At 40.9% G+C, this 24,071-nt stretch overlaps 1 protein-coding gene and 1 pseudogene across 1 annotated transcript; both read left to right on the top strand.

Moving 5' to 3' along the window:
• The first annotated feature begins 210 nt into the window (after positions 1-210).
• LOC101844368 lies at positions 211-5,159 on the top strand (annotated as a pseudogene).
• Positions 5,160-18,937: 13,778 nt separating this feature from the next.
• Positions 18,938-19,870, top strand: LOC121138735 (olfactory receptor-like protein OLF3). Its single transcript, XM_040741358.1, has one exon. The coding sequence runs from the start codon at positions 18,938-18,940 to the stop codon at positions 19,868-19,870; it is 933 nt and encodes a 310-aa protein (XP_040597292.1).
• The last annotated feature ends 4,201 nt before the right edge of the window (positions 19,871-24,071 follow it).

The following is a 24,071-nucleotide window of genomic DNA, read 5'->3' as shown; positions in this document are numbered from 1 at the left end:
AATGTTCATAACTGTTAAGGTGTGGGTTCTGGGAAACCGACATTAAAAACTGGATGGAAAGAGAGAGAGTGAAAGTTTATGGTTACACTTTTTAATCGAAACATGCAAGCATCTTAATAAACTCTCCACTTAAGGGAGGATCTGGGAAGAGCTTTGCTTAGGATCTGATATTTATTGTTACGTAACTTGGGCTTTGTTCTCAGGGATCTAATGGGCAAGGAAAACCAGACATAGGTGGGTGAGTTCTTGCTCCTGAGTTTGTCAAGCAACTGGGGAACTCAGGTCTCCTTGTTTGTGCTGTTTCTGGCCATGTACTTGCTGACCGTCCTGGGAAACCTACTCATCATCATCCTCATCGTGCTGGACAGTAGGCTCCATACACCCATGTACTTTTTCCTCGGCATCCTGTCATTTGTGGATATCTGTTACAGCAACAGTACGGTCCCCCAGATGCTCGTTCACTTCCTGTCAGCCTGGAAGTCCATCCCGTTTCACAGATGTGTGCTGCAGCTGTATATCTCCCTGGCGATGGGTAGCACGGAGTTCTTTCTGCTAGGCGCCATGGCCTACGACCGCTACGTGGCTGTGTGCCATCCTCTGCATTACACGGTCATTATGCATGGAGAGCTGTGTCTGGGGCTGGCTTCGGCCTGTCTGGCTGCTGGGCTCACAAATTCACTAGTGCAGACCCTCATGATCTTCCAGTTACCCCTCTGTCGTAAGGTCGTCGATCATTTTGCCTGTGAGATTCTGGCTGTGCTGAGGCTGGCTTGTGTGGACATCTCCCTCAACAAGGTCATGGTGGCCATCTCGGGTTTTCTGGTGATTATGCTCCCCTGCGTCCTGGTGCTCTTTTCCTACGCTCACATAGTCGCCGCCATTCTTCGCATTCGCTCTTCCCAGGGGAGACGCAAAGCCGTTGGGACCTGCGCCTCTCACCTCACGGTGGTTTCTATGTGCTTTGGAACAGCCATCTTTACATACTTGAGACCTGTGGGCACATCCTCAGCTGGGCTGGAGAAAATGGTTGCTCTCTTCTATGCTGTTGTGACCCCAATGCTCAACCCCCTCATCTACAGCTTGAGGAACAACAGAGAAACTAAAGGAAAAGAAATAAATGAGAATGATTTCTTCTCTCCAACAGTCCACCAAAACACATCCCAGATAAGTAGGAAATGATTAATATGTACTTTCTTCCTAAATTTTCTTTTGGTGTGGCTTATGTTGTTGTAACATGTTGTAGTTTTAACTCCCTGTTGATAAACCGAAAACAAAAAATCAGAAACCAACAAAAACACCCTTCATTCTTAGTCGAGATTCTGGTTCTAGTCACCAAGTAGACTGTAATCTTCTTGGGTAAAGGTGTGTAGATTTTTACCTCAGGTGTTTCCTGCACATTAGAAATTCAATTGAATTCCTGCTGATTGATAATCCATTTAGTACATTCTTCACAGTTTCTGGTGATTTTCTGAACTATTACAGAGGGAATACTTGTTCAGTTTAAGGGTGTTACAAAATAAGTTGTTTATTAAAGTCTCAGGTAAGATGTGAGCATGAAGTTCCTCCTTCTTTAACAGAGGGTTACGGAAAGTGTTAGATGCTGGGAGAGAGTGTGTCAGTTTTCTCTGAGTGCAGCCCCAGGTAAGTGAAACACACTCTGTGGAAGGCCACACTTCCAAGAATAAATGGGCAGTATAAATCGGAAATGAGGAGTATGGCAAAAAGAAAAGAATTCATAAAACTGGGTTGGTAGAAAAGAGGAGATAGACCTTGAAAGATTTGTGGGAGAGGTGATTAAAACATATGATAAAAAAGTCTCAAAGAACTAATAAAAATTATAGTAAATCTAAGTTGTATATTTAATAGTTAAGACTTCTCTATTCTTGCCAGGCATTGGTGGCACACGCCTTTAATCCTAGCACTAGGGAGGCAGAGGCAGGTGGATCTCTGTGAGTTCAAGGCCAGCCTGGTCTACAGAGCGAGTTCCAGGACAGCCTCCAAAAAACAATACAGAGAAACCTTGTCTCTAAAAAAACCAAAAAAGAAAAAGACTCCTCTATTCTACAGATTTTTTTTGCACAAGTCCTTTGTTAGTTTTTATAAATTAACAAATTGTTTTTATTACATTATTTTCATTTTTCTCTTGCCATCTGGGAAGCCATTCAACATGTCTATTGTAGTAGCTGTGTATGAAATTGTATATACATAATTTACTATTTCATTGTTTATACTAGTGTTTATGCTTAGCTACATATTTTACAATTTACACATAGCTCTAGTCACATACCATATCGATGTAGGCTAACTCACCGTATTTCTATTATTTCAGCTCTCATTCTTGATGATATCCCCTCAACTCACTAACACCATGACAATAACACATGAAAATTTCTTCAGGGCCCACACACAGGAATCAAGTTGCTAGAAGCCGGGAAATGCTATCCAGAATGGCATCTGAGGTCTGCACCCTTGCTTCAGTGGATGTGATCTTTATACACGCTCAGCCTCACCAACACTTAGCGTGTTTTGAACTTATAAAGAGGGACTTGTTTATTACTGATTGCTCCTCTGTTCTGTCAGCTTGCACGCCATCCCCCAAATTAGGAGAGCCAGTCTGCAGCAAAGAGACATCTCAGTCAATTCCAGATAGACACTGCTAAGTCCTGTGTTTGGAGTGTGTGGTGCCTTTGACGAGGGGGTCTTAAAGTCAAGTTCTGGGAGGCAACTGAGGGCAGCAGCAATAGCCGTTATTATTCTGAGAGTCTCTTTCATTTCTCTGACCAAGAAATCAATGGTAGTTAGGCATCTCACCCCCAGATGAAGAGCTACAAGTTCTCAGTGTCTGCTGAGAGAAGGAGAATCAGCCTCCTCAAGGGACAAGGTCCTGCATTGGTTGTCCTGCATTGGTTGTCCAATATCAACTGGTCAGCCCTAGAAATATGTAAATACTGTAAAAAACTAAGTAGAATTGATAGATTATGCACACACATATACTCGTGTGTGTGTGTGTGTGTGTGTATGTGTGTGGTGTGTGCGTGTGTGTCTGGGCATACATGAACATATCATGGCATGTATCTGGAGGTTAGGGGACTTTAAGTGCCCATATTTATTTTATGGGCCAAGGTTATATGTTGGGGAAGTCCTGTTATTTGCCTGTGCATTTGTCAATAAAGTACTGTCTGGCCAATAGAAAACCTAGATAGGAGGGACTAGGAGTAGAGGAGGATTCTGGGAAGGGGAAACACAAGAGAGTCAACATGTGACGCCATGGGGGTAGGACGCCGGGAACTATTCTCCGGTAAGAAACATACTTAGATTAACAATTATGGGGTAATTACTTAAGGCAGAGATAGCCAGTAAGAGACAAGCAAGGCCAACAGCTTCATAATGAATATAGCCTCCTGTGTGTTTATTTGGGACTCATGCGGCTATAGAACCAGGCTGGCGTGGCAGAGCCCAGGCGACTGGCGGGGGATAAACCAAAGCGGCTAGCAAAAGAAAAAGATTCTCTTAACAGTTATATAGTCAGACTTTCCTTTGGACCACCAACTCACAAATAATAGTGTGAGACTTATTAATTATGAAAGCTTGGCCTGCAGCTTAGGCTTGTTCACAACTAGCCTTTATAACTTAAATAAGTCCATTTATATATTAATCTACACTCCTCATTTTGAGCCTCCTGTTTTCTCGTCACATCTCCTGGTGTCTCTTTTGTGCCTAGATTCGTCCTCCCCTTCCTTTCTCTCCTTGGAAATCTCACCTATGCCTCCTGCCAAGCTATTGTCTATTAAGCTTTATATTACACCAATCACAGCAATATATTTTCACACAGTGTACAAGCATCTCACAACATTTCCCCTTTTTTGTCTAAATAAAAAAGAAAACTCTATACAATAAGAATGATTATCAGGTAAGGATTACATTCACAATGTCCAGTCTATCTGCATTTGGCAAATTCAGGAAAAAAATTCCATTATCTATTCTATATCTTGGTGAGTTCAAAGTTTTATACCTAATTTGCTTTGTATCCTAACTCATATTCCATCCTAAAAATATTTTTTTCAGACCTTAAAACATCTTAGGGAAACAACTTAAGCTTTTATGTTTCTCAAAATTATAAACTTTTACGTCTCTTATGTAAGTTTCTTTTCTGAGTTTCGTAATAACTGTCACTATAACCACTTGGTCTTCGACTCCACCAAAGACCAAAGGAGGATATACTATTACCTGAATAACCAGGAAGGGCAGAACAAGCAACTTCCAAAACTATAGAAATGACAGAAACAGCTGGCTGCGTGTATGTCATCCAAGGTTCCTCTGCACTGTTGGGGCATCCATCTTTGGCCTACAGGCGGGGAATACCTGACACATTTTTTTTGTGAAGCAGGAAATTTTTGAAGGACTGTCCTACCTTGTATTGGCAAAGTACAGCAGTCACCTTATTTTGTGTCCTGCTTGTCAAATTTGGACAACATATTGTCGGCAGTCAAAGCAAGGGTAGTTTCTTGTCCAAGTGCTATCTTTGCCTCATTAAAATCAAACTCCATGTGGAGGTTCTTTGATACCTGTCATCCTCTTTTGAAGTGACTATCTTTTGAAGTAAATTGATGCTGCCAGGAGCAGACATGTCTCACTGACATGAAAAGCCTTATGTTATTAAAACATTTTAAGTGTCATATTTTGTAGGTCTTTGAAGTGTTTGAAGACTATCTATTTAGAATTACCTCTGTTTGCCCTGAAAACATACTGACCATAACTATAAGTTTCATTATAGACGACTAGCTACTAACCTATATTTCTTTGTTATATCAATTAAAATATTTGAGACTAGTAGTTGCTTTTTAGTTCAAAAGTAGATTCTCCAATCCACCCTTTGATTATATCATGTTTATAGTATACTCCCCCCCTTTTCTTTCAAAAAGAGATTCCTGAATATAATATCCTTTGTTCAGCTGTTTTACTGACCCTGACAAATAACAACTTACAATACCAACCCCCTAAATGATGACAAGCATTCATAACTCATAGAGTGATCAAAAGCCACCCTCCCCACATCTTGGGAATGTGTGTATAGTGTTCTCTAGACTGCTTACTGTTGTCTGGATGTGAAAGCTTCTTTCAGAGACCCTGAGATAATGGTAAAGTCTTGGGAGAGCTAGCTGTATTATTTTTTGTTTAATCTCTGTGTGATGGGAGACTGTAAGGTTAATCTGAAGTCTTGACTGGATAGTCTGTGAGGTTGCACCATTTCATCTAGTGGCTTCAAAGTTGTTCTGGATGCAGAATTTAGAGGAAACTGAAACAGAGGCATTCTGAGAGGCTGGATCACTTGGGCTACTTGTCTTTGTTGATGTCTGGTCCTTTATTCTGAAAAAAATAACACACAAACTTTTAAAGTAATACGTATATCGGCATTAACACAAGTATGGATTGTGAGATGTGCACAGGTCAGCTAACATTATTTTTTGTTTTATGTTTAAGAAGGTAAAAGGCACCTGTCAACTTTATAAGTCTGTTTGAACTGTGATCAAACCTCTGTCCATAACATAAGAAAGGATAGCATGTAATAAGTCATGAGGACTCTGTGGCCAACAAAATTTATCATGTCTCGTCCAATCTCAAAGCTGTTCCATGAAGCATGATCAGCATATTCATTGCCTATCTTGTAGTCTTTTCTGTCTTTCCCACACATCTGTAACCCAGACCCTCAGGAAGTCTTCCCTGATCAAATCTGATCTCTATTAACTTTGAGAAAATTTAAAACTTTTCAATTCCTGTGGAACCAAAAGCACAACCTCTCCCCGAGTGCAACACATTTTCTTACTTCCTTTCTGAAGTTAAGATAGTCTTAAAATATATAGGTTTGTTTAATTTAGCAGTTTCCATAATCCAATATCTCTCAGCAGCTATTGATTTTTGTTCATTAGCATTAAAAATTTGAAAGTCAACAGAGCACCACACAGGATCCAGACACCCTGTGTGTTTCCCATCTTTATGTGGCTTTTTTCTGTAATTTCACTTTACTCTCCCTTTGAAAGACTTCACTTTATTATTTTTTTTCTAGGACTGTATATACCCATTTTTTACTGTACATTTAGAGGTTTCCTCAGCCTAGAGAGCTGTACTACGTGCCTGCAGACTACTCTGATTATGTGAGCAGGCTGAGTAACTCTCCACCAGTGTCTGGTTCTGTCCTGCTTGAGTCCATGAGAAGAAAGGCGATCCTTACACCCCCAGTACCAGCCAGTAGAAGCATTTGCCCTCCCTAGCTCTGAGAATTTGTTGAGCCGGTGCTATTTAGCATGCCAGCTGTTCTAGCGCTCACCATACAGCAACCACACCTCTGTAAGTTGCAAACACTGAGTTACTAGGAAGCCACGTCCGTTTGGGATTTTTGTTTGTTTCTTTGGTTTTAAGATTTCTCAGGCCCTATATGGAAATAAATACCCAGAGGTTGGGTGCAATATGTAGTCAGACTTTCCTTTGGGCTGCCAGCTCACAAGTAGTGACATGGAGACTTGTTAATTATAAAAGTTCAGCCTATAGTTCCTAAGCAGCTCTTACCTTCTACCAGGTGGCATCGCCTCTCTTTCATCTTCTACCTCCTGTTTCCTTTCCATGTCTCCTGATGTCTTTCACATGGCTAGGTTCATCCTCCTCTTCTTTTATTTCTGCAGGAAATCCTACCCCTACCTCCCACCAGCTATTGGCCATTCAGCTTTTTGTTGTACCAATCATAGCAACGTATCTTCGCCCAGTGTACAGATGGCCCAAACAAGCTTGCCTGATATGGCCAGTAAGAAATTAAACCACTCAGGTTGGAAGAGCCACAGCAAGACTGAAGCTGTGACAATTTTATGGAAGTAATCAATCAGATTTTTTTTATCCCCTTGTCATCAGAAACAGAACACGGCAGCAATTGCCAGGATCGGTGCGGTTTTAGTTGTTAATATGCAACGATGCTTGAAAGCTATACAGGGCACACAAGATCAATGTTAACACCAGTTGTCCTGTAGAGTTCCCATGCTTGACTTCCAATGAATGTAACAAAGAAGACAAAGTGACCTGAGCACTTCACTGCCTAAGAGAGTGCCTAGGTTTCTCAGGAACGGAAAGGCACATAGTGCCCCAGCCACTACTGACTCTAACCTGAAAAAAAGAATCTATGATGTATGGCTCTCAAGACAGCTTGGATGGGCCAACTTCATGATTCCATGCAGCTATTTCCTTGTTTATAATTTTATAGCATGCAGGTCAATCTTCAACGCAGATATGGATTAGGAAATTGATCTCAAGGCTAACAATGCTTCCCAGTATAACCAACAAAAGAGACCCGGAGACAAACATTCCTGTGGACTGTAGTTTAGAAGTCCAGTTGAGAGAGAAAACATAATGAATAATGACGATTGCCAGGTTTTGTGCAGCGATGGAGGAGGGTAATTTATCTAACTTTGAATGTTGGACGGTGAATCTTTCATTATGCTTTGCCTGAACATCAATACCCAAATTATCCTGTGACTGTCTCTGCCTGGGAAACAATATGATTAGCAGTGGTGGTTCCCAAATACTCAGAGTCACTGACATAAGCAGACACCCTACTCCCTTTCTCGTTAATAAAGTAGAGCACAGGTTGATCGGGTTGTGTTTCAGCAGTGACACAAATGCATTCAAAGGGGACATCATAGCAAGAACAGCAAAAATGCAATCATGCCCTTCCACTGAGATTTCACCCAGTTCTTTCCTCTGTCACTAGTTTTCTTCATCTGAGTCATTGCTGGTATACAGACTCTGTTATTCATGGCTCAACAACTCTGTCACCCCATTCTCTTCATTGTTCTTTCTTTTTTGGGGGGGTGGCACGGGGGAGCCTCTACAGATGCTTTAGAAACTCATCCTCCATCCTCCACAAGTTGAGTCAGACTTTCAGATAACCATACTGACCTCAACACTCTGAAGAGAAAGTACAAATATAGCCCTGGCTCCAGTGAATTGCTGGTGTCAGGCCATTCAACTGGCCAGACATAACATCTTTCCAAAGGACAGTGACTCTGAGTTGTTCTGGAGCAACCCTCAAACATTTTTGAGTGGTAAGACCATCTTTGCCCAAATTTAAAATGTTTAAAGTATATGAAATAGAAAATAAAATATTGTAAGGAGTATCCATGCTACTCTACTCCCTCTCCTTTATTTTTAAGGGTATCCATTACCTATTTAAGCAAAAGACTGACCCTAAGTGTTATATGGGAATCTTGTATGTAGGTTAAATCAAACTGTTGGTAAAATTCCAGAAAAGACTTGGCAGTGTACTCAGAAGCATTGTTAGTTCTTAATATTTTATAGGGATCTAAAATAGTAAGAGCTCTGAGTAAAAAGGTAATAACATCCCTAATTGTTTCTCCTGATAGAAGAACAGCAAAAATGAGCAAAGACTAACAGTCTGCAATGACTTTATCATACTTTATTTGTTTTATCATTACAAATTTAAATACAAATTTAAAGAAATAATCCAAATTTTATTTTGTAAACATACCTTTGAGCATTTTTAATTTTTTATTAGGCAGAATATCATTCATATGATGTATAATAAAAGCAAGAGGAAACAATTTCCTCACTCTCTTTAAAGCAGTAGCAACAAATGTTTGATATAAAGTTGAACTATTTGTCATCGCTAGTTTTTTGTAGTTGTTGAATGGCTGCCAATAATTGAGGCATTGTCTGCCCTTGGAGGGCTGTAGCTAGAATTAACCCTTGTGGGTGTAATCATTAATGTCTCCTTTCTTTTGAAAGGAATGGATAGCAATCTGGCACGTAGCATTAACTACCTATGCCAGTTGTCTAACAATAATTACTTTTGCCTCCTCATCAACCATGAGGCATTTGACCACCTGCAAGTAAACATACATCTCAGGAGGACATGTAATCTGTTGTTGAGCATCACTACATATGCCTTCTATTAACATTTCAAAAGTTATGGGCATGTTTCTTTGCTGAATCTAACAGCTTGGTCCTCACATCTTTCTGAATGATCAGCCCTCCACAGTATCCACAGTAAATACTCACTCCCAGTAAGACAAGCTTTTGCTAAGATGCTCCAATAAGCTTCCCTCTCCCAAACAGAATCAAGCAGAGATGATGGGTAACGAGCAGTAGTTGGTCCATACTGAGCAGAAGCCTGCTTCAGATCCTTAAGAGTCTTACCTGAAATGGGTGCATAGTTTCTAACTTGCTGTCCTGGGCTGATAGAATTGGGCTTTAACTCGGCAGGAAAAGAGAAAACCCTTCTGAGTCTTCTCCAGTCTCCTAGCCTGCATCCAAAAAGTCTCTTGTCTGGGAGACCCACAACTTGACTTAAAAGGAGTTGGTTTGATTCTCATACGGGGTGCGAGAAACCTCCCTAAGAACCTCAGAAAGGGATGAAGTGAAGCAAAGGATAAAAGTTCCCATGCTGTCAGTAGCTGCACTTGATGGGTAGGGTTTAGGAGCAGAGCAATTCAGAGCTGGAGGGAGGGTGGCGGGCGGGATGGGGGAGGGGGGCGCAGCAAAAGCAGCACAAGGAAGAGGAAATAAGTCAACTTTATCACATAGAGAGAAACTACATGATATCTCTTCAGGCTCTAATCTTTCTTTTATTTCCACTGTTAATTCTCTCCCCGCCCCCCGATCATTTTGATTTTTAACTGTCATTTTTATCTCTGACTGTTTTTATTCCTAGGCTGAAAAGCATCACTAGTAATTTTTTTTCTGCTCCCCTTGCATCTACTTCTCCCTGAATTGCTCTTCATAACCGGGACCAAGTTCTAGGATCCAGGATCCCTCTTTAGGGAAAGAAGGCTGAAGTTCACTAATGAACCACAGGAACTTCATCAACTGATGGAGTCCCATTTTAACTCCTTCCACCATCGGCAAAATTTACAGAAGTTATGCAAACAAATGCTGCTCCTTTGAATCAGCCTGCCCCATCTTTTTACCTCTAAATAATTCTCCTATCTTACTACACTTGTGTGCCTACAATTTTCCAGAGTTCACCATCTTTAACCATTTTTTCTTTCTTTCTTTCTTTCTTTCTTTCTTTCTTCTTCTTCTTCTCCTTCTCCTTCTCCTTCTCCTCCTCCTCCTCCTCCTCCTCCTCCTCCTCCTCCTCCTCCTCCTCCTCCTCCTCCTCCTCCTTCTTCTTCTTCTTCTTCTTCTTCTTCTTCTTCTTCTTCTTCTTCTTCTTCTTCTTCTTCTTCTTCTTCTTCTTCTTCTCCTCCCCCTCTCCTCCTTCTTCTTCTTCATTTCCATATTTCACATCCCTGTCTGTGTTAAGTGCTGACTTATGGGGCCAAGGTTACCTGCTAAGGTAGGTGGGAAATTAAACCAGGCTTGGATTGGAAGGGCCACAGCAAGACTGAAACTGTGACAACTTTATTGAAACAATCAGACATTTTATCCCCGTATTATCAGAAACAGAACATTGTGTCAATTGCCAGGATCAATGCAGTTTTAGTTGCCAGGATACAGCAATGTGTGCAAGCTATACAGGGTACAACAAGATTAATGTTGACACCAGCTGTCCTTGACTTCTGAGGGGACATGCAGAGAAACACAAGGTGCCCTGAAACACTTCACTGCCTGAGAGAGTGCCTCGGTTTCTCAGAAACTGAAAGGCAAGTAGGGTCCTGTGATCCATGGACTCTAACCTGAAAAAATCTAGGATGGATGTCTCTCAAGGCAGCTGGGCCAGGCTGACCTCACAATTTTCTGCAGAGGACAACTTTGTGAAGTTGATTCTCTTCATCCACCTTGTTTCAAAAGGCTATTGTGTATTTTTTAAATCACTCTGCATACTCTGGGCCTGCTGGTCCATGAGCTTCACAGAGATTTTCTTGTCTCTGTCTCTCATCTCTTTGTAAAAGGTTTGTGTTATAGGTGCAAGCTGCTGCTGCTGCTTTTTTCTGGGCTCCAGGGATTGAACCCCAGTTATCAGTCTTGTGTGGTGAGCACTCTTATCGTTAGGCTCATATTATTGGTCCCAGTACACACTTTGGAATGCTACACCAATTTAGTTGATTTTAAATTTTTTAATGAAAGAAAAGCCAGAGAGGATACAAAACACAGTTCTCAAGTTAGATGGAATGAGAGATAATTTTTTCTTCAACTAAATATGAATGGCCACATAGGTCTAGGTCAAGCTAAATAACATGATCCAATGTGGAAACAATTTCATGAAGTTTTATACTGATAGACAAAACGTAAGTCATAATTCAAGAGCTTTAAAAAATACAGTGTTTATCCTTGTGCACAAATGGACACTGGGACCCAATTCCCCATAGAAGGATGCTCTCTCAGCCTAGACACCTGGATTTGGATTCTCTTAGAAAACACCCAAGAGTAGTGGATCTAGGTCATATGTAATATCCTTTGATAATCTTTTTAAAGACGCCTCCAGTTTCATAGTGCCTGCATTAGTAACCATTCCTATCACTAGTGTCAAGCTCTCCCTCTTTCTACATCCTAGCCAAATATTTGCTATATAATGTTTTCAAGTGATTGTCATTCTAACTGGGGTGAGATGGAAATCTCGATGTAGTTTTTATCTGCATTTTTCTGATGGATGGTGAAGTTGACTCTTTTTATGCTTATTGGTTATTTGTATTCTGCCTTTTGAGAACTGTCTGTTAATTGCATCACCCCATTTATTAATTGCATTGTTTGATTTCTTTTTAGTTTTTAAAAGTTCTTTGTATAGTCCAATTATTAATCCCATGTGTGATATAGAGCTGAAATTATTTTAATTCCACTTTGTAGGCTCTCAATTTATTTTATTGATGGCTTAGTTTTCTAGATAGAAGACTTGTAATTTTACGAGGCCCCTTTTGTTAATTGCTGGCCTTGTTTATTGTATGACTAGAGTCTTTCTATAACCACTAAATTTTGGCAAACGAAAAAGAGATGGCATGATAAATTCACACAGTAAAGAAAGTATATAAATATATTTAAGTGTTTTAGGAAAGATGTCACAGGTACTTTGGAAATAGGGAGACATTTTTCTCCCCCACCCCATCTATTGTCTTTCCCGTTGGTCTCCTTCCCTTCCTTCTCTGTTCATGACGTTAGACTGACTGACAGGATCTGCTATGTCTTTCTCCAGATTCAGCACGAGTGCAATGGTTAGTGTAAGGAATTTGACAGATGTGGTGACAGAACCCAAAACATAAAGAGCAGACCAAGAGAATGCATCATATTATGAGGGATAATATTAAAATGACCCATGGTATGACCCATTCTCACAATATCTAGTTATTCACAGAGAACAGATAGATGGCCTCATGAGTTCCCCAAACTGGACCTGCTAGACAAAGGAGAGTAGAGATGTTGGTCTGGAATGAGGAAGTAGGGGTTTACTCACATCTCACCAATTGGGATAGACTGTGAACCATCCAGAATGAAAGCACTCAAGAACAGAGGTTGGTCCCTTGAGAAATTAAATTTTGGCAAGTCCCTCACCCCTGCTCCAGGGACAAGGACAGCAAACTACCTTTTGCAAAGTTGAAATGCTTAGGGTGTTAGGGTGCAGAAGTAGTCAGATATGGGAGGAGGGGGAAGAAGAGAGGCCTAATAAACAGAGCATAATTGGCCCCTAGATGTTTCCTTCCTAAAGTTTGAGAAAGGTACCTGTTCCAAAGTCCCTGTCTTCAAATTTCAAACATTCTCAGCTTTGCCACCTTTCAAAGGCAGAGGGCAGCCTGCTGAGCTCTCCAAAGGTGATTTGGGAAATTTTTTGTTTGTTTCACGTTCTTATAATAAGCATCATCTCGAAAAATTGATTTGCTGAAGCCCATAGCCTCCTTTCTATTCAAGTCTGAAAGTACGGTGTCTTGATAGAACAGTCCCCCAGTCCAGATTGTTCCTCAGAAGATAGATTCTAGTTCCTCAAGACAGGAAGCAATATTTTTCTCATGATGCAAAGGTTCCCAGGCTTCGACAGGTTTGAGCCTCTCAATAGTCAACTCTCTCTGAAAACGTTTTTGACAGCTGCCCAGTCTGAGTTGATCAGAATGCCACGTAGTTAATTCCTCTACGTATAGTGTCTACCCTTTTATGTTGAAGTGCTACTTAGCCGGTACAGTTTTTAAAATACTCTTACATTTTCTAGAAATACAGCAGATTTCCCAAAGAATGTGTATGTCTGTGTGTGTGTGTGTGTGTGTGTGTGTGTGTGTGTGTAACTATCATATGCAGATTCTCTGCAATTAAACTTTAGGGGAAGACAAATTAGAACATAGAAATTTAGAAGTCTTGGAACACAGCAGGTCCTGTTATGGGCACGCTTGGTTTGATGGAACCATGGTTTCTGTGACTGTTATGGGAGAAGATTGAAGACACCCCCACACACACATATGTGGCAAATGACATATAAAGTATTTACTGCCAGTAATATTTAGGAAAAGGCAAATTAAAACTGTGACATGTTACTACTTAACTACTAAAGTTGTTAAGATACAACATTGGCTAAGTGCTAAGTGCTATGAAGAGTGCAGAGGACTTGAACTTTTCACATTTTGACTGCTGTGAGTAAAATGCTAGCGGAACACTGGCAGATTCTTATACAAATACGCACATATTTACTATTCGACACAAGAGTCGTACTGTTAGGTGTTTGTTACACAGAAGTGAAAGCCAGGTTTACACATTAACTTCTCCATGAGCGTTCATAGTAGGGGTTGTTTTATTTTGTAAAAGAAAAACTTATGAAGAATAAATTCCAGTAAACAAACCTTGATGCATCTGTCCTGTCTCTACAAAGGAACGCTACTCAGCAGAAAAAAAATGTATTTGTGTTACAGTTTATAAATACTAAATAAAAGTGTGTATTTGTATATAATATACACATATACATATAGGTCAGTTAACAGTTATAATCAAGTAATTAAAAAACTGTATGCATGAACTACAGCTCTGGAAACAGTGAGAATATTTTACACGGCCAAGAAATATGTTCCCCCACAAACACTATTGAACCTTTCCTTAATCCATTGTTTTGAAACCTAATATGGTTCCTCGGTGAAATTTGTGTCAGCCCAAGTGATACCGCAGTCATCGTGACTTTCTTCTTCTTCTTCCTCTTCCTCCTGCTCCTGTCCTTCTTCCTCTTCCTCCCCATCCTTCTTTCCTCCTCCTTCTCTACCCTCCCCTCCACCTGGGCCACCCTCTTCTTCCCCCTTCCTCCCCCTTCTTTTTCCTTCCTCCCCCTTCTCCCCCTTCCTCCTCTCCTCTCTGTCTCCTTCCTTCCTCTCCCACCTCCCCTCCCCACCCCATCGTCCCTTCATCCTCTCCTACTGTCTGAAAATCACATCACCCGTGAGTAGCACACAGAATGACAGGAGATTTAATAAAAGTTGCTTTCTTACTAAAAATTATCAGTTTCGATCTTTCACAGATGGTAATGCAGAAAAACTGTAGATATGAATAAGAAGGAAGAGAGTAGAACTTTTTCTTGATGAGATTGTTTTCAGCTATGGTTGAGAATTAAGTGTATTAGTTACTTTCTTTTTTCTGCTACTGGAAGAAACAAAGGAACTTAAGGCTGAAAATGGCCAAAATAAATTGAAGCTGGGGAATACTATAATGATCAGAGACATTCCCAGAGACTCTGGGGAAAACCAAGTTGCAACAAGCTGGATGTGAAGATTGTTGGCCAGGAGGTCTTCAACAATTTATTAATGTGCTGGATTTGTTTAATGTTTATTCATATGAGAAACTGGCCCAGAGCACTTTAAGACTTTATCTTGTTCACACTGTAGTTTGTGTGTGTATTGCTAACGAAGGTCAGATTTCCTACTGTCAAAAAATACTCTTACATTTTCAATGTTATTTTCACTTGTAAGTTCACTTAATAGTGTCATGGATGTTATTGCTGTTATTACAACATATGTGTAAACTTTGGGAGATTTATTAATCAAATCTTGATTTAATACGTATGAAAGCAGATCTCTTGCCATTGTAGGGGAACACCTACTTTTGCATAGGCCATCAATCCGATGGAAAGAGTATTCTTAAGTAAAGAGAAAAACACAAAGCCTGTCACGGTCACATTAAAGCATGATGCCAGTCCTTGAGTGCCTCAAGAATGAGAGATGAGCTTTAGACCCAAGACCTACATATATTCTTAAGATGGGTTTCATGGTCCACACTTGTAATCCTAGTGCTTGGGAAGCAGAGGCAAATGGTTGTTGGGGTAGCTCACTGGCCAGACAGCCTAGCACAGTGGATGAACTTCGGGTTTCAGTAACAAACTGTGAGAAAAACAAGTTGAGCTGCACTGGGGGACCAGAATCTGAGGCTGCTCTCTGGCCCCCTCAAACATATAGACACATCAGTCTGTACACATGTACACAGAGACATAAGAACTACATGTATTTCTACTTGAAATAAAATGTGGTTTGGCCACTATTATGACTGTGTTCTACTTCATGCTTATTCTCTAAATATTTGGGGACAAAAAAATGGAACAAAATGATAATTTACCAGCTAGACAGGTGCTGGACAGGGTGGTGGGGTCCATAGCCACAGAGGCAGAGGACTTCATTGTATTTTTCCAATCACACCCACTGCCTGTCCTTTGATTGTATTCTCCGTGTGTTTTACTCAGTCTTTCTGCTTTGATCTGTGTTTAGCTTTTTACAAATTTGTTCTAAAGGCTTGGAGTGAAGTGATATGTACATATGATGCAATGCCCTTGGATGTCAGAAGAGGGAGTTGGATTCTCTGTTGGAGCTGGTGTCGCCCATAGTCAGGAGCCAGCATGGGGGTGCTTGGAACCAAATTCAGTCCTCTGTGAGAACAGCAAGTTGTTTTGACCTCTGAACCATCTCTCCAGCTACTGATGAGTTCTACCTTTTGGTAGGGAATTTTAGGTTTTCTGTAATGATGGTGAAGAAAAAGAATTTCACATGCTCACTTGACTCTGAGGTTCCCGGTGTACAAAACTCGGGATCTTTGATCTCTATGCTCAAGAAATAAGTCACTGGGAAATACATTCTCATGATTACCCTATTGAGCAAAGGCAACATGGCTTTAAATGCAAATTTCCTCCTTTTGAAAAAAATGGTTTTTTTTGCGGCAGTTGGGGAAACATTGCTTGTTTGGTTGTTGCTATATTTTAATCCCTTTAATTCCAAGCTGTAGAAGTGTAAATAATATAAACAAATGAGCAACTGAGAATTCTTTTTATATTTTTATTAACATGGTTTGACCTTCAACAGTTTCATGTAAGCATGCCATGCTTTCTGATGACTGTCTCTACTCCATCGCTTATCTCTCTCCTACCCCTTCAGGCCCCTCTTTCCCCTATAAATCCGGTTGCCATACTCATGACTTTGGGTTCTGTTTCGGGTCCCACAGAGTTTGATTAGTGTCTGTGCATGATCACAGGTTTGGAATTATCCATCAAAGCTTGAGGGCTTGCCAGTAGGTGGTTATATGCTGCCCATCTCCAAACTTCTGTTAGTTGTCAGTAGTTCAATGGTATGTGGTAGGGGCCCTTGAGCCTCCTCCGCATTCATAGCTGACTGAAGGTGGGTGGGGCTGCCTAGTCTGAACCCAGTACCAGCATGCAACTACTGTGAGTTTCAGGGCTACAGTGATCTTGCTGTGCTTAGAAAATGGCATTTTGTAACCCTTTTCCCCACCTTACAACTCTTTTTTTCTCTCCGTACCATCTTTTGTAATATTCCCAAACCCTGAACGACTGGTATAAATGTCTTGTTGAGGACTAAATCATCAAACGATCTTTATTCTCAGCATCTTGTGCAGTCACGGGCCTACATTCACCTTCATTCACTGGGAAGAAAGGCTTCTCTGACAAAGGCAGAGAGTAGCCTTTGTCAAATCAACACAGATGCTGCAAGGAGGTTTGGTTCTCTATCAGTTTAGCCAAGTAGCAGCAATAAAGATCCCCGCTAGGGCCTACGACCTCCTCAGTCATGAGTTGTCCATCAGACTTATAGCACCAAGCAAGTATTCCCTCTTGCGGAACGGCCCTCAGATCCAATTATTGTTTACATGTGTGTGCCCCCTGTGTATACAAACCTCCAAGCACTGATGCCTCGGCTACATATGAAGGCTTGGTAGACGTGACTGATGGTTTGTTATAGTAGGTCTAACCCACAATAGAGGGAGAATTGTTGCTATTCCTTTAAAGAACAGGGCAAACACTTTTCATGTTATTTGTCCTACACTGGTATAGTTTATGCTTTATTTGTGTTTTAAGCTATTGTTTCAATCCTATGGCAAAACTGTAAGCAAAAATAAATGTATTAACTCCATGCTTGTAGCAATATTTGCTCATATATCTCTGTTTAAGAGAGAGTAAAAGAATCCTAAAATGGCAGAACTGCAGATGTCTGTAGCCATTCTCTCATGAGGGAAAGATAGCATAGAGGGAAATCACATTCCCACACTAAAGAAATCCACTTCAAATCTTTAGATGTAAACAAACGGCCCTAGAAAGGTTAGATGTAATTAATTTGGGGGAAAGTTCTCCTGATCATCAAGTAGACCTAAAAGCAGGCCTCGGCACACATATTCTGAAACTCTAAGACAATTGAGCCATTTGTAAAGAACAAGGCAGGCTAGAAGGATGGATGAGTTTTGCATCAAGCTGCATTTTGTATTTTGGTATCTTCAGCAGCTGATGAATCTCTCAAAAGTATTAGAGTGGCAAGAGTAAATTTAGATCTTCATGAGAAAACATTGTAAGCATTAGTAGCCTTTATTTTTAGGAGGGTTTCCAAAACTAAGAACATCTCTAACTAGTACAATAGTTTTAGAGTAAATCACCTTTGATCTTGTGTTAAAATGTGTTGGATTTTTTTTAAGTTTAAATGTAAAGAGAAGATGTAATGGAAGTTTATAAGGAAGGAGTGGCCCATTGATGTTTTAATAATACCGAGTATTAATTAATCTTAGGAATCCTAGCCACCTATAAATCATGTGATATCTAATGAGCATTCTGAAAGTTCATATGCTGAAAGTAGTTGTCATTACCATGACAACCCTCTGTAGTCACATTGTGACTGGTAGAAGCCATTGGGATATCCACCCTAGTCCTCTGTTACAGGACTCCCTTCAAGGTCATGGGACATTCTTGGTGAATGGATACCTTTCTCCCTTTTGTAAAATCAGGAAGGAAATTTCATTGTGGAATTAAAAGTTGGTAGCAGTGTCAGGTAATGCTTCCTTATTGTTTTGACTGGCATTTTATTAATAATCGTGATGCTGATTTTTCCCATTCCTGTTGGCCATTTGCCTGTGTCCTGAGAAAAGTACATTGGGTTCTCAGTAATCATTTGATGATAAGCTCCGGTTGCTTTGTGTTTCCTTTGCTTTTGAGTCGCAGAAGTTCCCCAAGGACACTCTGCACACTAACTCCTCATCTGGAAGAATTTGTAGGTGGTCTTGCCCATTCTTTTCTGCAGGTTGATTTTGCATTTTGCTTGTTTTCTCCTTTCATGTACAGAAACTGAACAAGCTGCTAAAAATAAACCATCTAAAAAGTGACACTGTTGTATTTTTGTTGTTTGGATTTCTTAGGTAGGATCTCACATTATAACCCAGGATGCCTGGAACTCATCCAACAACATAGACTGGCACGTAAGTCATGACAATCCTTCTGCCACAGTCCCCAAAGTGCTGAAATTACAAGCAGGAGCCACCACAGCTGGTAAGCAATATCACTATTACATATACTCTGTGGTTAGAGCTGTGTCTTCTACGCTTCTCTCTTTGCTGGTAAGAACAGATCCCCTGTCCAGTGGAAATTAATGGTGTCATCACTGGGAAAATACTATTACTCAGTTAGAGTCATCTATTGGGGTCTTTGGTGTGGATGGCCTTAGAATTCAGAAGCTTTGGTCAGCAGCACGGTTGGAAAAATACCCTCCGAGTCCTGAAATTCATGGGCCAGGAATCTGCCAACCAGACATGGATCAGTGAGTTTATCCTGTTGGGGTTTTCCAATGATTGGGGCACTCAGGTCTTCCTCTTTGCCCTGATCCTTGCCATGTACTTGGTAACCGTTGCAGGGAATTCCCTGATTCTTCTCCTCATCAGGCTGGACAGCAGGCTTCACACCCCCATGTACTTCTTCCTCAGTGTTCTGTCCGTAGTGGACCTTTGCTATGGGAGTAGTATTGCCCCGCAGATGCTGGCCCACTTGGTTTCAGCCCGGAAGCTCATGCCTTTTCCCAGCTGTGTGCTCCAGCTCTGCGTCTCCTTGGCACTGGGTGGCTCTGAGTTCTTCCTTCTGGGAGCCATGTCCTATGATCGCTACGTGGCAGTACGCCACCCACTGCACTACACCGTTATCATGGATGGAGGACTGTGCCGGGGGCTGGCTGCCAGTTGCTTGGTGGCTGGTTTCTTGAATTCACTGATGGAGACGGTGATCACCTTCCGTCTTCCTCTGTGCCACGACGTCATTAATCACTTCGCCTGTGAGACCCTCGCAGTTCTCCGGCTGGCCTGTGTAGACATTTCTTTCAACAAGGTCATGGTGGCCGTCTCAGGGTTCCTGGTGATCATGCTTCCCTGTGGCCTGGTTCTATTCTCTTACGCTAGTATAGTCATCTCCATTCTGCGCATTCACTCTCCCCGGGGACGTCGCAAAGCCTTTGGGATGTGTGCTTCTCACCTCACTGTGGTTTGCATGTGCTTTGGGGCCACAATCTTCACCTACCTAGGGCCACGCTCTGCCTCTTCTGAAGACAAGGAGAAGGTGGTTGCTCTGTTCTATGCTGTGGTGGCACCCATGTTGAACCCCGTGATCTACAGCTTGAGGAATAAAGAGGTCATGGCTGCTCTTAGGAAACTTGCCGAGAAATTAAGGTGAGAGAAGGAAGATCTTTAGATGTTTGGACCATCTATGGTCAGAACCAAACCAGCGATCAGAGAAATGTTGGTAGAGTTCCTACCCTTCATCAAGGAAAAATTGATCACTGTAGTCATATCATCATGGTCAAAGACCTTTCTATGCATGTCTAAGGAACTTAATCACAGAGAAACACTGAATATCTGCCCGTCAATAACCTATGACATACCCCCTGAGATCCTGTTCTCTCTGCCTTACAATGACTTGGAGACTCCATCTTCAATGACAATGGATTTTGTCATTCTAACAGTGACAAGGGAATGAGCCTCAGCTTCTCCAAACACAGTGGGTGGCAAATCCTTGTTCTGCCTTTCATTAGCTGTGCTCTCTGGTAAGTTACTGAACTATTTTATGCCAGGAATACTCTGTTTGGCTAAATGCTGAAATATACTTAGCTTCCAGAGTGGCTGCAAACACTGGGGCAATTTATGTTAAATGCCCTCCCACCGGCAATTACAGGAAAAGTTCACTGTTCTCCCTCCTTTAAGTGACCCAAACCAAACTGACAGCTAATTCAAAGACATACAGCACTAACACAGAACGAATCACTCTGTTTCGCCTTTGAAGTTATGGATGCAAGCAGCTGGATTTGTTTTTGAGATACTAGACCCAGCTCTGATCATTCTTGCCAAAGAAGAACAATTTTATATCAGTTATAAATTGTGTGAATGTATGACTTTTCTGTTTTCATATCTTCAGTTCTTGTGAGAATGAAGTGTGTTCCCTAGAGTTTTTAATTGGGATTCTTTCTCAGGTAGCCTAAGAAAATTTCTGAGAGAAGCACATTATATCAAAGAATTTATGCTGACTTAATGTTCTATAAGATTTATATCTGAGCGGACTGGAGACATGGCTCAGAAGGTCTCTTGCAGAGGTCTGGAGTTCAATTCTCAGCACCTAAGATGCCTTCAAACTTCCTGTAACTCCAGTTCTAAGACATCCAACAGCCCATTCTGGGCTCATATGCACAACTCCTCTGCCACCACACATACACATAAACAAAGATAAAAATAAAATCTTCTAACAAATTGATGTGTATGTATGTCTGTGTGTTTATATACATATGGGTCCTTAAGTGTGTTCAGGTTAAGGAGTATGGATAAGGGCCGTGAAAGAAATTATGAAATTTTGTAACATTAACTTATTTATAATGTAACCTTGAGTGATTTGAAAGTTCTAGAAATATATAGAAAGGTACATTTTACTTTTGCATCAATTTAGGGAAGTCACTTGGAGTTCACGCTGAGCTGACTGATAGAACCAGGCCTTCTTTTAATTCAACTTCAAACTTCCTCCTTTATTCTTAAATATTCTCTACTCAATATTTTACCTTGTTTTAGTATAATTGATATGTTCATATTGTATATGCACATTTTAAATTTATATCTACATTAATTCCTACATAAAATTGTAGATATTTTGGGGTTATTATCTATTCCTTTTCTTATTCTAACATTCTCTCTCTCTCTCTCTCTCTCTCTCTCTCTCTCTCTCTCTCTCTGTGTGTGTGTGTGTCTGTGTGTGTATGTGTGCGCGATCCAGGGGCAAGTTTCAGGAAGATTTTTTCTTCCACAATGTGGGTTCTAGGGATTGAATTCAGGTCATCAGACTTGACAACACTGGCCCTAGTCCATTGAGCTATTTTGCAAGTCCTATATATGCTTTCCAATGGAAAAAAGTACCTGATTGCTCTTTTGGAAGATGAAGGCCATGGTCTTGCAATGGAAAGGGTTTCATCTTACAAACATAGTGTATATACAAAAATGCTGTGTGTAATGATGAGCTGATAAACACTACTGTCTAAAATATAAGAACTCTGGCATTTTGTCACTACTCAAAGGCTTTTAATGTAATACTTTTATAATATAAAAGCATTGAAACTTTAAGGATCTAGGTAAGATTACGTTCTACTCTCTCAATGTTTCTCAGAGCAGGCTGATGACTCAGCACATGTAGGAGCTTGCCACCAAGCCTTATGACACTGATTGTCAGAGCCTCATGGTAGAAGGAGAAAGCACACTCCATCAATTACCTCTACATGAATACCCATAGTAGCACAGGCACTCACACATGTGCACATATATATGTACACACATGCTAAATGCATATTTAAACAGTTTTTCATATTGTAGTCAGTGAGGTTTTGTTTTAAAAGAAGACAAATTTGGGGGAAAGCAGTGGAGATCGATGTGGGAGGGGTCAGAGTAGTTAACATAATCAAAATGCAGGTTATGTGAGCATGAAGAATTCTATTAATTGCCATTCTGGGCTTTTGTGACTTTCTCAATTACATAAAAACACAGAGACTACAGTCTCTGTTTTCTAGATCTGTCATTTTATTATGTTATTGCTAACAGGAAGATGGAAGCTTCATGCACAAGAACTATCACTTCATATTCAAGAGGATTGTTTCAAGCACTGCTCTGTTTGTTTATATATATATATTATTTTTAAATTTAAATTTAAATTAGAAACAAGGTTGTTTCACATGTCAATTCCTGTTTCCCGTTTCCCACCACAACCACCCCCCAAAATCCCCTCATTTCCCCAGGGAGGGTCAGGCCCTCCATGCGGGATGTCCATAGTCTGTCATTTCATCCAGGCAGGGCCTGGACCCTCCCCAAGTGTTCAGGGTAAGAGTACATCAATCATTGTTGGATGGGAGTCCAAAGTCCATTTGTATACAAGGGATAAATACTGATCTACTACCCAAGGCTCAATAGATTAACTAGGTGTCCTCACTGACACCCACATTCAGGGGTCTTGATCAGTCCCATGCTGGATTCCCAGGAATCAGTCTGGGATTCAAGAGCTAACACCTGTCAGGTCATCGGTTTCTGGGGGTTAAACCAGCCCAATCTTAATCCCTTCGGTCATCCGGCCTCCCTCTCGGTCACTGGCTTTCTTGAGTTCAGCTCAGTGCTTAGCCGTGGAGTCTGCCTCTGCTTCCATCACCCACTGAATGAAGGTTCTGCTTCCCAGACTCTCTGGCCATGGGATTGTAGGCTGGCACTCCCCAGATCTATGTCTAAAATCCATATATGAGAGAGTACATGCCATGTTTCTCTTTTTGTGACTGGGTTACCTGGCTCAGGATGGTTTCTTCTAGTGCCATCCATTTGCCTGCAAATTTCAGGATTCCATTGTTTTTTTCTGCTGAATAGTACTCCATTGTGTAAATGTAGCACATTTTCTCTATCCACTCTTCAGTTGAGGGGCATCTAGGTTGCTTCCAAGTTCTGGCTATTACAAATAATGCTGCTATGAACATAGTGGAACAGACATCCTTGTTGTATGAATGGGCATCTTTTGGATATATGCCTAAGAGTGGAGTTCCTGGGTCTTGTGGTAGGTTTATTCCCATTTTCTGAGGAATCTCCATACTGATTTCCAAAGTGGCTGTACAAGTTGACACTCCCACCAGCAGTGGAGGAGTGTTCCCCTTTCACCACATCCTCTCCAGCATAAATTGTCATTGGTGTTTTTGATTTTAGCCATTCTGACAGGAGTGAGATGGTATCTCAGAGTTGTTTTGATTTGCATTTCCTGGAGGGCTAAGGATGTTGAGCACTTTCTCAAGTGCCTCTCAGCCATTTTAGACTCCTCTATTGAAAATTCTCTATTTAGTTCTGCAGCCCACTTTTTAATTGGATCCTTTGGTGTTTTGGAGACTTGCTTCTTGAGTTCTTTGTAAATTTTGGAGATCAGCCCTCTGTCAGATGTGGGATTAGTGAATATTTTTCCCATTCTGTGGGCTGCCTTTTTGTCTTGCTGACTGTGTCCTTTGCCTTACAGAAGTTTCTCAGTTTCAGTGAGGTCCCATTTATTAATTGTTGATCTCACTGTCTGTGCTACTGGTGTTATGTTCAGGAAGCTGTCTCCTGTACCAATTCATTCAAGGGTACCACCCACTTTCTCTTCTAAGAGGTTCAGTGTGGCTAGGTTTATGTTGAGGTCTTTGATCCATTTGGACTTAAGTTTTGTGCATGGCAATAGACATGGATCAGTCAGCATTCTTCTACATGCCAGCATCCAGTTATGCCAGCACCATTTGTTGAAGATGCTTTCTTTGTTCCATTGTATATTTTTAGCTTTTTTGTCAAAGATGAGATGTTTATACATGTGTGGGTTAATATCAGGGTTTTCAATTCGATTCCATTGG

The sequence above is a fragment of the Mesocricetus auratus genome, unplaced genomic scaffold, assembly GCF_017639785.1.
Source record: "Mesocricetus auratus isolate SY011 unplaced genomic scaffold, BCM_Maur_2.0 contig_11851_pilon_subseq_1:27836_obj, whole genome shotgun sequence".
Classification (NCBI taxonomy): Eukaryota; Metazoa; Chordata; class Mammalia; order Rodentia; family Cricetidae; genus Mesocricetus; species Mesocricetus auratus.
This window is presented reverse-complemented; position numbering and strand designations above follow the sequence as displayed.